We start from the raw sequence: 17232 nt of genomic DNA, 5'->3' as shown, positions 1-17232 counted from the left end.
CTTTTAGCTTCTCTGCCTTTTCCATCCTCTGCCCATCTCTTTCTCCAAAAGAATGGTGATGTTACAGAAGGTAACCTGTATGGAGTTGCGTGAACTTTCTTAATCTCCTATGCAGGTCTCAGGGCTTGTGTTCATTAATGAAGAACAAAAAGTCAAAAAGCTTCAGCACACAGTTGTGATTGGATACACTGGAGACTAGGAAATTGTCACAGAAGCATACAGCCGCATGGTAGGCGCAAATGCTTGTCTTCTATATGTGGAAACTATAAGGTGATATTTGAATTCTTTAGGAACCATTAGGAAATCAAGGATTCTAATCCTGGTGATGACACAATCTGAGGATTGACTATCACTTGGTTTGCCTATGGTGACAGGAATAACAGTCTCAATTTGTTTTATTTATTATGTTTTTTGGGCAAAAATTTTGATACAATTACTTCAATCTATTTAATTGAATTATTTCTTTCCTCCAATATGAGCAACTTGCCTTTTCTGCTCTTTAACAATTCTTTGAAGATCCACTATCACAGCAGGAAGCAACTAATGAAGTTAGTCACAGCAAAACATTCATTCCTGTGCATTTGAGGCACAGGGTTCTGATGAACACCCTCTTCCAGTTTGCAGAGGATTTTTCCAGCACAAACCTTGGCTGTGTTTACCTAAATCTAACTGGATTCTTGCTATCTAATCTCTTGGACATACACCTGTCTGGTTTTTGGCTCATTCTTAATCATGCATCCTTGTAATGCTGAATAGACCCTTGCCTCATAATTTGTTTTCTCTTCCAATCTTTTGGTTAAGATCTCTCCTTTTTTGGCTAAGGAAATAGCCAAATAGCCACTATGAGATAGTGCAATTTCTTGCCTATTTCTTATTTGGGTTTCTGTAATAATAACTACATTAATCAAAGTAGCTAGCATTTATATAGGAACTGTAAGGTTTGCAAAGTGCTTTACAAATATCATTTCGTTTTATGCTCACAACAACCCTGGGAGGTAGGTGTTATTAGTATCCCCATTTTACAGATAAGGCAACCAAGGGAAACAGGTTAAGTGACGTGTCCAAGATGTCAAAGCTAGTAAGTATCTGAGGCAGGATTTGGCCGGAGTCCAGTGCTCTATTTAAAGCACTACCTGGGTGAATCTCAGAATTGGAAAGGTTCTTAGAGATTGTCTAATAATCCATTCTGTTATTAAATAGGAGTCCCCTACACAGTGTGCTTGACAGATGAGGTTGTCTCATGTCTACAAATAGTAGGTGTGTCATATATCTCATCCTTTCAACTATTGGTTTTTTCCTTTTACGTTGACACTGTGCGCTGAAATAAAAGCCCTTAGTTATGCATAGCACCTTTGTCATACCAAAGTCACAGGTATCTTTTCTTGATGTTAAGGCTCAACTGAGGCTGCTGGTGAAGGTTTCTTTTGGGTGTATTTCAGAAAGGTAGACAGTGTTATTCAGACTGCTACACAAACCAAGATCACAATGTACATCAACAAGCTCTCTCTTTAACCTCTGCCATAATGGGTGGTGTTTGTCTGTTATATAGCATTGTCAGTCTACTCATACACACCAGGCCCAGGGGGAGAAAACCGACGAGGAAGGTAAGAAAAGAGCATTTTTCTTTGTGAGGAATTTATTTCTGTTTATTTTCACTTAGCTTGGATGTTATTAATATCTGTCCCTGGGAGGGGGAGGAGCAGGAGACAGGATATATAGAGTAAAATAAAGCAAAAGAAGCAGAATTATTTCCTGGTGAGCAATGAGAGATTGCTTTTTTAAAAAACCCACAACAGCCTGCTTGCATGTTGCTTCCTTTTACCTTTGACTGCAGGGTTAGGGAGGGAGGGACTAGGTATAAAGAAACATAGGTCCTTTCCTTATTGTTACCTGAAGCCTGATTATTTGACAATCTTAAATGGGTAGTAAAGTGACAACCATGTATTTCAGTAAAGAAAATGAGCCAGAGATAGGCCTTTGGCTGGATTTTCTTTTGAAAATTCTCTTTACCATCAGAGTATCATTCTTGTCTGCAGAGTAGCTGGAAAACATGAATTATGAAAAGCCTCTGGTTAGTTTCTGATTGGCTACACTTAAGGCTAGCTGTTAATATTTTACTCAGGTTTAGAGCCTTATATAGGTGGGATGTTTGTTTTTCCAAGTTCAAGTAGGAGAAAGTGGAGCCAGGAAGATTTTCTAGCCTCAACTTGCTCAAGATTCTTCTGTTTTCCCCTTGGTAAATTTTATCCATTATAGCATCTCGTGTTGTAATGGATATGTTTGGCTTCTGTCTGTGTGTTTTGGGCCCTCGTCATCCTGCTTTATCTCCATACTGCTTTCTTTCTGCCCCTCTCAGAGTCCTCAGAGTTGCTGCTCTGTCTTTGGGCCCCATATGATGTGTCAGGTAGTTGATCCAGCTGGCTATCAGGATTAAACTTATTTTTGGAAGTTTGTGATTTCTTTCAGAATCTGTGGTTGGTTTTGTTGTTGTTGTTGTTGTTGTTGTTTTATTCTAATCTCTAAGATTTTCCTGTTGGGGCTTGTTTGGTTATTTGATTTCTGTTATCTTCTTTTCACCTGCTAGTTTTAGGGCCACAGTTCACTCTTGATATCCCTCACACTTGGACCTTGTGGTTTCTTCATTATGAGTATTAATCTAATTAAGCAATTCAGGAGCTACACAGACCTAGATTGTTTTTCTTTGGCACAATCTTGCCTGACTCCTTTATGTAGTATGCCCAGATCTGTTCTCTCTGTACGTTTGTGGAGATGTGTAAGTACCATGTGAGAACAAGAATTCTCTAAATGTGCCTGGAAAAAGGTGGGGAGAAGAATGTGAGGAAGGTACCAGTGGCCTCTGTAGGTAAAAAGAATGCCAAGTTAGCATCTTCTAAGTATAACTCTTGTTGAGTTCTTCTACTGCTGTGGCCATCATGGTAGTTTTGCTTGCTTTTTAACAATTTGATTTTTCCTTGAGCACCATTTTCATGTGTCTCCTGCTAATATGGCATGTTTTCTGCTTGTAATTTTTAGCCCTGGAATACAGATATTTTTAGCATTTTCTCCTGCTTAGGGAGTATGCTTAGGGAGTAACAAGTATGGGTGGCTATGATTCAGTTCTGTGGTATTTGTTTAGGTGAGACATTTGTTGTGCCTTCTGATTGGTCAGGAGATGCCTGGCAATAATATCTTAGTGATATTAAATTCTTTCCTTCAGGGGAAATGGAAGAAGAAATGGAAAATCCAGAAATGGTCGATTTGCCAGAGAAACTTAAGCATCAACTAAGACACCGAGAGCTGTTCCTGTCCCGGCAGCTGGAATCTCTACCTGCCACGCATATCAGGTAATGACTGTATCACTTCAAAATAGAGCTAATTCTTTTCTATATCAAAATTAGTTACGTGCACCATTGTTGCTGTATGGTCATATTTCTTTTTCCTCAAGTAATTTTTTTTTCCTGTTTTAGAGGCAAATGTAGTGTCACTCTGCTCAATGAGACGGAGTCCCTGAAATCATACCTGGAGCGGGAGGTATGACTCTGTTTCTTTGCCCTCTCCCCCCCTCCCCCCATGGGTCCTTCAAAAATACTTAAATGTTTTGTTATGTAGACCTTCAAGTTCACTGAGAAATGGCTATGGTGATAGCTCATAATTGAGCATGAAGTGATGGAGAAAGCACTGTTAGGGCTCCTGATAGGGAACAAGAGAAAACAGTGCTTCTCTTTTTGTGTGGTGCTGTGTTCAAACAAACCTTTTGTAGAGGTTTCTTCTGATCTCTATGGGTGCTACTTTTCCTTAATTTAGAGCCAGTTCAGGACTTATGGAGAAATAGTTTTGAGAAGGAGTCGTTATTTCCTGGCTTATATGCTTGTGTCATTTATTAAGATGTTGTGATAAAACTGAAGGAATATTGAAAGAAATAGAGGTGTTTTGGAAATCTCTTAAGAGGGATATATATATGAAGCACTTTCAACCTCATATATATATATGAAGTTGAAAGTGCTTAGAAAATTCACAAGTACATGTTAGTAAAATGTCATGATCTTTTATTCAATAAGCAGCTTCTGAGGTGGCCATCTAGTTCAATTTTTTCACCTGTGATGTCCCCTTCCCCACATCTGCAACCATTGGCTTCACTGTGCTGACTCAGCCTCATCTAGTCTAACATTTTCTAAACTTTGTTTCCCATATGGGTGCTCAGTGACTCAATAAATGTCAACATCTTAAGAACCATCAGTGTGTTGTGGAATTGGGAGTAACTAACTCTTCTTCATTCCCCTTGCTTCCTAGTCAGTGACTGATTGATACTAGTTTTAACAGGGTGTGCAGAAAAAGACATACATCAGCTTTTGTTCCCCATTTTTTGGGGGCGGGGCAAAGGGGGTTAAGTGACTTGTCCAGGGTCACACAGCTAGTAAGTGTCAAGTGTCTGAGGCCGGATTTGAATTCAGGTACTCCTGAATCCAGGGCCGGTGCTTTACCACTGCGCCACCTAGCCGCCCCCGTTCCACATTTTCTTCACATGGAATGAAGTTAGGAGTCTATAAGGTCTGTGAAAGGCATTTGGTGATGAAGGAGGCTTTGTGTAGAAAGAGAGTTGAAGGTACGTTTTTTAAAAACGGAAATTTATGTCAAGTTAGGTAGCACATGAACTTCCTTACTCCTTCTTGAACCGAATCACATAAATTACAGAATTTAGAATGGGAAAGGATCTTAGGGGGACATTATATGGTCTCATATTAGTTTGAAGGTGGTTTATATGATTCATTTCTCCTTGTAATCAAATTGCATAAAAATTGCTGATTTGTTTCAGTAGCAATACACAATGAAATGACCAAAAATTTTAGACTAGTTAATAGTAGCTTTGGGGATTTGTTTTATTTATTTGGTGTTCGATTGTAATTTCTTCAGTGTAGGTAACCTCTCTACACAATGCAGATCAGTAACCAGTTCTGCAATTTAATTTTCGAGAGTCGTGTGGTAGATAAGGATAAGTAAATTGTATTGGGTCATATAGTCAATATGTGTCAGAAGCAGGACTTGATCTGAGGTCCTCCTGACCATGCAGTTAGATCTCTATTCAACTGCTCATAATGTCTTTCTTTTTTGTTTTTATTAATTAATTTTAAATGACAACACCACTCTGATAACCCCTTTATTACACTATGTCCTTGTATTTTAGGATTTCTTCTTCTAATTCTCTAGTTTATGATCCACAGCAGAAGACTCTTCTAGCTGATAAAGGAGAAATTAGAGTGGGTACAGATACCAAGCAGCTATAACAGTCTTGCTAAACCGGAGGGTAAGCTTCTACTTATATTGTCTTTCTGGCAAGACATTTTGCCAGCCTAGTGTGAATCACTATGTTTGGGACATTAGCACGTGAACTAAAATGCATTAGGGAAGTCCTTTTCCCATAGAGAAGATCTTTTTTGGCGTATGAACTTTTTTTTTTTTTTTTTTGCACCTGACCTTTTCTTATAAGCAATAGATTGTAGTGTGGTTTTTTTGTTTGTTTGTTTGAACTTTTTATTTACCACATAGCATTCCTTCTCTCAACCTCATACCTCTGCACACAGAGAAAGCTGCTAAGATGTCTCTAGGAAATTGAATCCTCTGAGGCTGAAGGCTGTCCTGACTATGCAAATGCAGAGTGACTAAAAGAGGCTGAGTTTTTTGCTGGATGGGTATAGCTTTCCTACCAGCTGGCTTCCGAGTATTTTAGCGGGCCAAATAATAGGTGTCTATGTCAACAGAGCAACGTTTTTAGGAAACAATCCACTTTACAAAATAGATGAATTAGGAAAGGAGAGGTTGAATGATCAATCATAACAAGTTTTTATTAAGTTCATGCTATGTCCCAGGTTCTAGTCTAGATACTAGGAATAAGAAAAAATACAACAATTCTTATACCATCAAGGAGGATAATTCTATCAGACACACAACATGTATACATATGAGTATAAATTAAATGTATTCCCCCCCCAAATTTTTTCTTTTTTTCGCAAGTGGTAAAGCACTAGCAACTAGCAGATCAGGAAAGGTCTGCTAGGTAGGAGTTGGTGTTTGAGCTGAGCTTTAAGGAAATTCAGGGATTCATAGAGGCAAAAGTGAACAGAGAGTACATTACAGAAGGGACAGCCTGTGTAAAGGAAGTTTCAAATTTCTCTATCAATGATCAGCAAGCATTTGATCAACTACTCTGTGTCAGCCATTGTGCTAGATTCTGGGGATTAAATATAAAGAATAAATTTTTTCCTGTTCATTACATTCTAATGGGTGAGATTGTGTGCACATGAGCACACGTGTGTATAAAAACATGTACGAGGGGCAGCTAGGTGGCACAGTGGATAAAGCACTGGCCCTGGATTCAGGACTCCCTGAGTTCAAATCCGGCCTCAGACACTTGACACTTAACTAGCTGTGTGACCCTGGGCAAGTCACTTAACCCTCATTGCCCTCCCCCCCCCAAAAAAAAAACCATACAGAAGAAATGTAAAAAGACAAAATAAAAATAAATACAGAATAATTTGAAAAGGAGGGCACTAATGATTGGATTGGGGGTTGGGGGAGAAATCATGAAAGGTTTCAATGTAGAAGATGCTCTTTGAGTGCATTTAAAAAAAGAGAAAGATTCTGTGAGGTTGATATGAGGAGAGAGTGCATTCCATGCATCAGGGGGTAGTCAGTGCAAAGGTACATAACACTGGATTTTTGAGGTTCAGAAAGAAGTCCAGTTTGCCTCAATTTCAGAGTGCAAAGGAAAAGTAATGTACAATAAGACTGAAAAGATAGGTAAAATTGCAAAGGTCTTTAAATCTACACAGGAGTTTGTATTTGATCCTAGAGGCCCCAGGAGTTAATTGAATAAGAGAGTGATATGATCAGATATACATTTAAGGAAAATCATTTTGAACAAAGGGAGACAATTCATTTACATTTATATATTTCTAGAACTTATATGAAATGAAGTTTGCCAGTGAGATGGCTGGGAAGTATATTTAAGAGACTTACCCATGGTCACACATAGCTAATGAGTAAAGGTGGGAGGATTTGAAAGTAAATCTTCCTGAATCAACCGTCCAGCACTTTTTCCACTCTGACATATTATTTTGCATGGTTCTCTTCCTGCCTTTTTTCAGCTGGAGGTTCATGTATCTGTAGTATTCATTTCGGAGAAGGGAAGGGAATACTCTAGGTTTGAGTCATTTGTCCTTATTTGTAAATAGGATTACTTTTTTTTCTTTTTTGTGGGGCAGTGGGAGTTAAGTGACTTGCCCCGGGTCACACAACTAGTAAGTGTCAAGTGTCTGAGGCCAGATTTGCACTCAGGTACTCCCTGAATTCAGGGCGCGGTGCTTATCCACTGTGCCCACCTAGTCACCCCTAGGATTAACTTTTAACACAACGTTTAGATGAACTAGGATTCAGCCTAGGTTTTTATGGCACTTTTTTTTTCTTAATTACTCTTTAAATTTTTTTCCTTTGTTCTATTGATTTTACAATTTTAAGTTCATAATTTCTCCCTCCAGCCCCCTCCCCCACCCACTTAGGCGGTAAGTAATATGCTATCCATTAAATATCGTGAAATCATACTCAACATATCCACATTCATTTCGGCTCATATTCAAAAGGGACTTTTCTTTTCCCTGTGTGTGTCAGCAGAGTGGAAAGGAGAAGGATGTTTGTTTCTTTTGGTCCTGAACTATTCAGTTTGACGTAACATAAAGAGTCATCTAGTCATCTTGCCTAGAAATCTAACACTCGTTATATTTAAAGTTTGTTCTTAAAAACAGATTACATTAGCTGCATCTCTAATATAAAAAAGATCTGATATAATTTAACAGAATTATACAGTAACTATTTTTCTATTCTACATCCTGTCTAAGATTTCTTTTTTTTGTTTTTTTTTGGTTTTGGTTTTTGTTTTTTTTGTGGGGGCTAATGGGGGTTAAGTGACTTGCCCAGGGTCACACAGCTAGTAACGTTGTCACATGTCTGAGGCCGGATTTGAACTCATGTACTCATGAATCCAGGGCCAGTGCCTTTCATCCACGCACCACCTCGCCGCCCCCTGTCTCAGCTTCTTCAACTTTTTTTTTTTTAGTCATGAACCCCTTTGAGACTCTAGAGAAGCCTGTATACTCCTTCTCAGAAAACACTTATTTTTAAATGCCTATATACATATATATCATTACTGTAACAAGGAAACTGATTTATTGTAATACAGTGATCACAAATCCTTTTTTTTTCAGTTCACGGATTGCAGGTTACGCACTACCTTATTTGACTATGAACCCCATTGATGATGATCCCACCAGTCCTATGAGGTACTCCAAACTGTAACTACTTCCTTTGGGTCTATTTTTCGATTGTATCTCCACCAGGAATATGTACTTTTTCCTAGGTGAGGACGATGGAAGAGACAATCAAAACTCTGACAACAAAATGTTTGGGACGCATATATCCCATTTAATGATAAACAGATCGATCAGTTCCTGGTGGTGGCAAGGTATGTAAAGTTATTGAAAGAATTTGACTCATGGGGCTGTAAAAAGCTTTGAGGAACCATAGATGATTTTAAAGCTGGAAAGGATTTTATATTGTTTAATTCTGTTTCTTGATTTTACAAATGATGACATGGAAGTTCAGAATGGTTAAACTACCTGAGCAGTATCACATAGACGTGGGATTCAGTCCAAATTTTATATCTAGGTACTGTGATAACTGCACCACATTGAATGTTGTTGGCTCTAGTATTTTCCAGATGACCTGGACTTTAGTGCCTTTTTGTGACTGCCAGGCATAAGGAAAAGGTCCTCAGTTTCTACTCCACCTCTACTCCACTGGCCCCAAGTTGGAAGTAGCTGTATAGGACCAGACAAACTGACAGCTCAGGCTTATATTTTCCCCCATATTCTTGATTGTAATCTTAATGTTAGGTGAGGTCTAACACCTTTTTTGATGCTGGCTTGGGTTGGGTCTGTCAACCAGCTCAGGAAAATAATGAGTCTTGGCTGATGTTCAGTAGCTCACTTTGTGGAATAATGTCCAGATTGCAGGGTCATCTCTTTTCTCTGCATCTGGCCTTCTGACTCAGGGACATCTTGAACATTTTTCTGCTTTCCTCCTGTAACTATAATATTAAATTGTATTAACGGTTGGGCAGCTAGGTGGTGCATGGATAGAGCACTGGCCCTGGAGTCAGGAGTACTGGATGTTCAAATCCGGCCCTCAGTACACTTAACGTCTTACTGAGCTGTGATGACCCTGCGCGGATTGTTACAAGTCACGTTAACTCCAATTGCCTCACTTAAAAACAACAATTGTAATAAGCTGTACATTGGAGGGAGAAGGTAGCTCATATTCTAAAACCTTTACTTCTAGACGCGTAGCAGCATCCTTATAAGACCATTGGAACTGTCACTAAAGCTTTCTTGTCCTGTACTATCATGATTTCATTTGCTATTCTTTTGCAGCTACGGAAGGACCATTTCCTTTTCTCTAGGCTCTTTAATTGTGTATATGTATGCTAAATGTCAAACTGAGGATGTTCTTTTTGTTGTTGTTGTTGTTTGTTTTATTGATGCTTTATATAAATTCTATTTTCATATTTCTCCTCTTCTCACCTTATTCAAAACAGTAAGCAGAACCTTCTGGGAACTAACCATCACAGTAAACTACATCTGGACAGGTGTTTTGCAGCATTCCTCATCTGTAGTCATTATTGAGAATTATTTCATCATTTGTTCTTCAGGGTCAGGATTGCTTATTCTAGCAAAGTTAGAGTTTAGGTGCCTTTATTGTTACTTTTAACATTTCATTGTTCTATGCCATTGTACTGTTCTCTCTAGAAATTTAGGATCAGTTCGTACAGATCTTCCCCCACGTTTTTGGAGCTCCTTATTCATTACTTATTAGGCCATAGTAATCCATTCCTTTTATGTAACAAAACCATACTCATTGTAAAATCTATCCAGTAAAATCTCTCAACAAAACTATAGCACACCTTACGTTAAAAACTCTTAAGGAATTTTTTTAATGTGAACAAAAGTACATATTTATAACCAAGAACTAGTATTATTTGCCATGGAAACCTGGAAGCTTTTTCAATACATACAGGGTTGTCTACTTTTCCCACTATTATTTGGTATAATTCTGGAAATGTTAGCTGTATCAACAAGGTGAAAGAAAAATTAGAAACATAAACATAAGCAAAGAGGAGAAAAAAGTGATCCCTATTTTCCAATGACATTATGTTTGACTTCAGAAGATCATAGATCTATTGCTAGAAAGGACCTTAAGGACTTTCTACTCCATCTTTTCATGTTATAGATAAGAAAACTGAGGCTCAGTTTGGTTAAGTGACTTGGGCACAAACACATATTGTAATAATAATCAAGTAGAATTTAATCTTAGATCTCCCTTACTGCTATTTTTTAAATCTTCCTGTACTCAGCAGAGAAACTAATAGGTACAATTATTAGCTCGATATGGTAATGTTTACATAATTGCAAACGTATAACCCACATCTGATTACTTACCACCTCAGGGAAAGGGAAAGGGCGGGAGGAAAGGAGGGATAAAATTTGGAATTCAAAACTATAAAAAATTTTTATTATTAAAAAATAAAATGGGAATAATATGTAAAAAAAATAGAGAGGTTCAAAGGAATGGAGGGTATGGAAAGAAAATAATGAATTCTCTTGAACATGTGGATGTTCAAGATGTCAGTCTATCCTACACTCCATGAAAGTCATTTTCTTTAATTTACACATTTTTCCCAGCTTGGTAAATGGGAAGGGCTTTTATTGCCTCTGGAATAAAATATAAACTGTTCTGTTTAGCTTTTAAATCCCTTCACAATCTTACCTCAGCCCTTTTTTTCAATTATTTCAATTATTGCATGATGTGATTCAGCCAAGCTGGCTTTCTCTCCCTCATGCAACACTCCTGTCTGTAGGCATTTTTTGCTGGGTCATAATGGAGTTCTTTATCTCTGTATCATAAGCTCAGAATGGAGTCCTTTGTCTCTATATCACTACAACCAGTGAGGTGGTAGATGAATGAAGGTACAACCACTGCTGGAAAGGATCACCAGGGATTCAGTATTGTTCAGAGGGAACCAGTTCTCAAAGAGTGCTAAAAGATGGGAGTAAATTTGGACATTATCAATCAAATATTCCACAGGGCACAGTGGAAAGTAAAGGGGACTGGGGGAGGCTCATACACCTAGAGTGAGACAATATTGGGGTTAGAGTTGAGAGAACTAAGGAAATAAACCGTTGAGATTGGGGATCAAGATTTGTTCTTTAGGAAGTGGCTGGTTAACTGCAACCTAGCTTTTGACTTGACTCCAAATGGTTTCCAGAGTTACAAATAATCAGTTAAGTAATAATAATCCCTTAAATTGATCAATCAAATATGTAAAGTACTTATTCTTCACTAGACACTGTCCTAGGTCTTAGAAATACAAATACTATTAATGAAATTGTCCCTCCTCTCAAGAAGCTTGCATTCTAATGGAAATATCGTGTGCACCTACCCTTCCTCTACTGAAAGCCAGTTGGCTGGGAGGAAAAGACTGGAAAGATAGTTTGGGGTAAGGTTGAGAAAGACTTTAAAAGCTGATCTTAGAGACAATAGGGAGTCATAAGAATTTATCGAGTTGAAGAATGACATGGTTAGATCCACAATTAAGAAAAAATCACTTTGATGGTATATGGAGAATGGACTGAAATAGGAAGGGTTGAGGGAAGACCAATTTAAACCCCATTCCAGTATCTAATTGAGACCTGATAAGGGCTGAACTAAGGGTGATTTATCTGAAAATAGAATGAAGGGGTAAGTTGGGAAGAGATGTTGTGCAGATAGAAAAAGATTTGTCAGCAGATTGGAAGTGTCTCTGATGACCTTTAAGGTTCCTTTCAACTTTAAATCGATGGTTCCAGGGTCCTTTGATCTTTTCCTCGATGTCTCATTGGCATCTTAAGCTCAATATAACTAAAATTAAACTTGTTGTCTTTCCCCCTAAATTAGCTTTATTCAAATTTTCCTTGTTAGTATAGTGGTGAGTGTCCCCACCTGTCATGAGAGAGACTGGGGTTTGATTCCCCAAGAGACAGACACAGCAAATTTTGGGGTAGCTAGATGGCATAGTGGATAGATTGTCAGACCTGGATTTAGGAAAATTCATCTTCCTGAGTTCAAATGTAACCTCAGACACTTAATTCCTGTGTGACCCTGGGCAAGTCACTTAACCTTGTTTGCCTCTGTTCTTCACTTGTAAAATGAAGTAAAGAGGGAAATTGCAAACTGCTCCAATATCTTTGCCAAGAAAACCCCAAAAGGGGTCACAAAGGTTGGCCATGACTGAAACAACTAACCAACAAACAACAAACATATCTATTTCTATGAAGAGTATTACTATCCTTTTAGTTAGTTACCTAGGTTCATGACCTTGTAATCATCTATGACTCTTCCTTCTTCTTCATTCTTATATCTAATGAGTTTTCAGGTTCTATATATTGTACCTCTATGGTCTCTGTCTTTAATATGTGTCCTCTTTTATTCATTAACATGACCTATGAAGTTGAGGGTCTTCACTTTTTGTATGAACTATTTTAATAGACTTCTAATTGACCTCTCTGGCTCTACTTTCTCCTTCTCCAACCTATATTCCACACTACCACAAAAGTAATCTCTCCCTTATTCAAGAATCTTCAGTTGCTCCCTATTGCCTTTAAAATAAACAAACTTCATAGTATTTAAAACTGTCCATAATCTGGCATCAGCCAGTCTTTGCAAAAAGCATTTGCCATTTTTCATCTTTATAATATCCTGACCAGGCTCTTCTAAATACATGACATTCTGTCTCCTGCTTTAATGCCTAGAGTGTATTATTTCCTTATTTCCAGCTCTTAGAATTCCTACTTTCCTTCAGTGTTTAGTTCAGATTAATCCACCAGCATCAGGATTTTCCTGATCCTATAGTTATTTTCCTCCTTTGAAAGTCACATTTTTCATTATTTTTTTATTCAATTTTTTTTTCATTTCCCAGATTCTCTGCCTCTCCCCTCCCCCTGCCCTACCCATTGAGAAAACAAGAAAAAGAAAACCCATCACAAATTTGTATAATCTTGCAAAAGAAATTCTTGTTTAATCTTTTTTTTTTTTAAAAAGAGAGAGGAAAATATGCTTCAGTTTGCACTCTGAATCCATTCTCTTATTTAGAAGTGAATAGTATGTTTCATCATGAGTCCATTGGAATTGTGATTAATTCTTGTGTTGATCAGCTACTCAGGTTTACAGAGTTGATTATCTTGACAATATTGCTGTTGTTTTATAAATTATTCTTTTAGTTTTACTATTCACTTTGAATTAGTTCATCATTTCTTACAGGACAATAGTATTCCATCTATCACATTTATATAACATAGCTTGTTCATCCATTCCCCAAATGGTGGATAATTCCCTCATGTTCTAATTCTTTACCACCCCAAAAAGAGCTGCTATGAATTTTTTTTTACATATATGTCTTTTTCCTCTTTTGTTCTCCTTGGAGTATATAGCTAATCATGATATTCCTGGGTGACAGTTTAATACTATTTTGGCATAGGTCCAAATGGATTTCCATAATGGTTGTGCCATTTCACAACTCTTAACACTAGTACATTTGTGTTCCGGTTTTGCCGCAGCCCCTCCAACATTTGTCGTTTTTCTTTTTGTCATTTTATCCCATCTAATGGATGGGAAGTGGTACACCAGAGTTTTTTATTTACATGTCTCCACTTAACAGTGATTTAGAGCATTTTTTCATATGATTATTGATAGTATTTATTTCTTCCTACAAAAACTGCCTATTCATTTGACCATTTACCAACTGGCAAATACCACTTTTCTCCTATATATTTTAGAAATGAGTCCTTCATCAGAGAAGGTTGCTACAAAGATATTTTCGAGTTTCCTACTTTTCTGTTGTTTTAGCTGCATTGGTTTTGTTTGTGGAAAAACATTTTAATTTTATGTAACCAAAATTATCCACTTTCCTTCCTGTGAACCTTTCTGTCTCTTGTTTGATCATGAACTCTTCTCCTCTTGATAGATCTGACAGATAATTTCTTCCATGTTATGCTGACTTGCTTATGATGTCACCCTTTATGTTCAAATCATGTACCCATTTGGAGTTCTTAATCTGTTCTACTGATTTACCTATTTCCTACCTAGTACCAAATTGTTTTTATGATTATATTTTTATAGTATAGTTTGAGATCTAGTACCTTTCCTTTTAAAATTTTTTTCATTGATTCCTTTGATATTCTTGACCTTTTGTTCCTCCAGATTAATTTTTATATAATTTTTTTCTAGCATTGTAAAGTAATTCTTCAGTAGTTTGGTTGGTATGGCACCGAAATGTAAATTAATTTACGTATTATTGTCATTTTCATTTTTTGACTTGGCCTACTCATGAGCAATTAATATTTCTCCAGTTGTTTGGATCTATATTTCTTTGTCTGGAGTCTTTTGTAGTTACTCATATAAGTCCTGTGTATGTCTTGGTAGTTAGGTTCTCAAATATTTTATACTGTCCATAGTTATTTTAAATGGAATTTATCTTTCTGTCTTTTTCTCCTGGATTTTGTTGTTAATATTCAGAAACAGGAATGATTTATATGAGTTCGTTTTATATCCTGCATCTTTGCTGAACTTTGTTGTTTGGATTAGTTTTTTATTCTCTAGTGTTTCTATTTTCATGCTCTAGGGTTTTTTCTTAGTATTGGTGATAAGTGATAATGGACATCCTTGCTATCCTGATTAGCTACTTGTTTATTTCCTTTAAAGATGCTTGTTTTTGGTTTTAGGAAGATATTAATTATCCTTTAAAGAAAGACTTCCAGGTAACATCATCAACAAGATGGTGAACTAGACATTTTCTTTAATCCCCACAACCTCTCAAACCTCTAGAAAATAGAGATCATGAACCAAAGATGAAGCCACTTCAGCTTTGTGTCTGAGACAGAATCCAAAAGAAGGCTATAAAAATCTCTCAAAGCCTAGGAACTGCCACTCACTGACTCTGACCTCAGTTAGCACTCCTACTCCTTCTGCGCTATCACTAGCACACCCAAAGACACAACAAAGGCTTACATCAAAACCCATTTCTATTTTCTAGCATTGTAAAATAATTATCAGTCCCTCCCATTCTCCTTTCTTTTTGCTCTGTGGAAATTTGCTTGGGGCTTGACAGCCAGCTTCACCAAGCCTGAGGAAAGAGTTCAGCATCCAGCTGGGATCAGTTCTGACCATTCAAAAATCATTTGGGGCAGAGACCAAATCTGGTGATCTGTAAATTGCTCATTGTGGGAGGACGCTGAGACACTTCAAGATTAAACCCCAAGGAAACCACAATCAGAAGCGAGGGAGTCAAAAATTGAGTGATGAGGAAAATTATGGAGATGGGCTGAGACTGAAAGTACCAAAGATTTCAGGAAGAAGAAATCTCAAAGGCCTTATGAACATAAATTGATAAGGATACAATTATGGCCTCCATATCTGGTATTAATGCAAAGTAGAGGAAAATTATTCAATACTTGATGAGATGGAGGACCCCTATGAAATTTGAGAATATGGGACCAAAACACATTGTTCTTGAATGGTTTAAAAGACAAATGAAAATCATAGAAAAATTTGAATTTGTGAGAGCAAGCCTCACCAAAGAAACAAAAGAGAGAACAGTACATGAGGAATTAATAAAATACACAGAAGTGAAGGACAGAAGACAACAATAACATTAATAGAAAACATGCTGGGGCAGCTAGGTGGCGCAGTGGATAGAGCACCGGTTCTGGATTCAGGAGGACCTGAGTTCAAATCTGGCCTTAGACACTTAACACTTACTAGCTGTGTGACCTTGGGCAAGTCACTTAACCCCAATTGCCTCACCAAAAAAACCCAAACAAAAAAACCACACTACAATCTATTGCTTATAAGAAACATTTAAAAAACCAAAGACATAGACAAGATAAAACTGAAGGGATGAAATTTTATTTTACTGTGTATCAAATTAATCCAAAAAAATCATATCATGGTATCTGACAGATAACAAAGGGGAAGGAAACTGTATTGTGTAGAAGTTAACTATAAATAAGAAATCAATTTCAGTAATAGACTTATCTGCCCTAAAAGCTTTCCATAAAGGAAATATCTGAACTTCAAGAAGATAAAGGTAATAACACAATAGTGACAGGAGACTTCAATATCCCTCTGTTTTGAATAAGTTTAACAGAAAGATAAAGAAAAAAGGAAACTATGAAACATCACATTTTTGGAGAAATGAGTTAAAAGACATGGCCTCTTCTAAATGGGACAGCAGATGAATATACATATTTCTCACCACTACAGGGAACTTGTACAAAAATTAGCCTTATACTAGGGCATAGAGATATTAGAAACGAAAGTAAAAAGTCAGAAATAGCTAATATATCCTTTACAGACCATATGAAAGAAGGATATGGTTCAGGGACCACACAGAAAAGATATAGACCCAAATGGAAATTTAACAATGAAATTTTAAGTAATGAGTGGGTCAAAGAATTATAGAAACAATAACTAAATAAAATAAAATGATAATGATGAAACAGCATCCCAAAATTTCTGAAATGTAGTTTAAAAAGTCCTTGGGTGGTAGGAGGGAAGGAATCATCTTTACATGCATACATTAACAAAATGGAAAAAGAGAAGATTTATGAACTGAATGTACAAAATTGAAAAGTCAACAGATAAACCTAGAATAAGCTACAAAAAGAGAGATATTAAATTAGGGGGGAAATAAATTGGGAACAAACAGCAGAAGTGATAAAAATAAAAGTTTTCTTTCAGAAAACAAAATTGAGAGACCCATATATAATTGGATTAAGAGGATGAGAGCCAAAAATAAAATCAATAAAATTGCAAATGAGCAAGCTGGAGTCACAGCAAAACCAGAAATTTAAACTATGCAGAGTTATATGGTAACAGAACTGAGAACATAAAAGAATTAGAAGAAAACCTTAAAAAGTATAAAATGTTTAATGTACCAGAAGACCAAATTAGGGAAGTGGGGGAGCAGGGAGAATCTTAAATAACCTGACCTGAGAAAAGATAATAGGTCTAGGTATAAAGGAACTACTGATGAAAAAAATACTGATGCTAATGGATTCACAGAATTCTGTCAAACTTTAAAGAACAGTTTGT

The 17232-nt window shown here is 36.9% G+C and overlaps 1 protein-coding gene across 1 annotated transcript in view; it reads left to right on the top strand.

Annotated features, from left to right (window-relative positions):
- The window catches only part of MTA1 (metastasis associated 1), a 243921-nt gene that overhangs the window by 126167 nt on the left and 100522 nt on the right, over nt 1-17232 (top strand). Inside the window, 8 exon segments of the mRNA XM_043982423.1 lie at nt 3218-3344; nt 3468-3531; nt 5183-5194; nt 5196-5259; nt 5262-5284; nt 6057-6070; nt 6103-6121; nt 8424-8512. Of these exon segments, the coding sequence (XP_043838358.1) occupies nt 3218-3344; nt 3468-3531; nt 5183-5194; nt 5196-5259; nt 5262-5284; nt 6057-6070; nt 6103-6121; nt 8424-8512 (412 nt within the window).

The sequence above is a fragment of the Dromiciops gliroides genome, chromosome 2 (genome assembly GCF_019393635.1).
Source record: "Dromiciops gliroides isolate mDroGli1 chromosome 2, mDroGli1.pri, whole genome shotgun sequence".
NCBI lineage: Eukaryota > Metazoa > Chordata > Mammalia > Microbiotheria > Microbiotheriidae > Dromiciops > Dromiciops gliroides.
The sequence above is the reverse complement of the archived record's forward strand: the minus strand, read 5'-3'. Positions and strand labels throughout refer to the sequence as shown.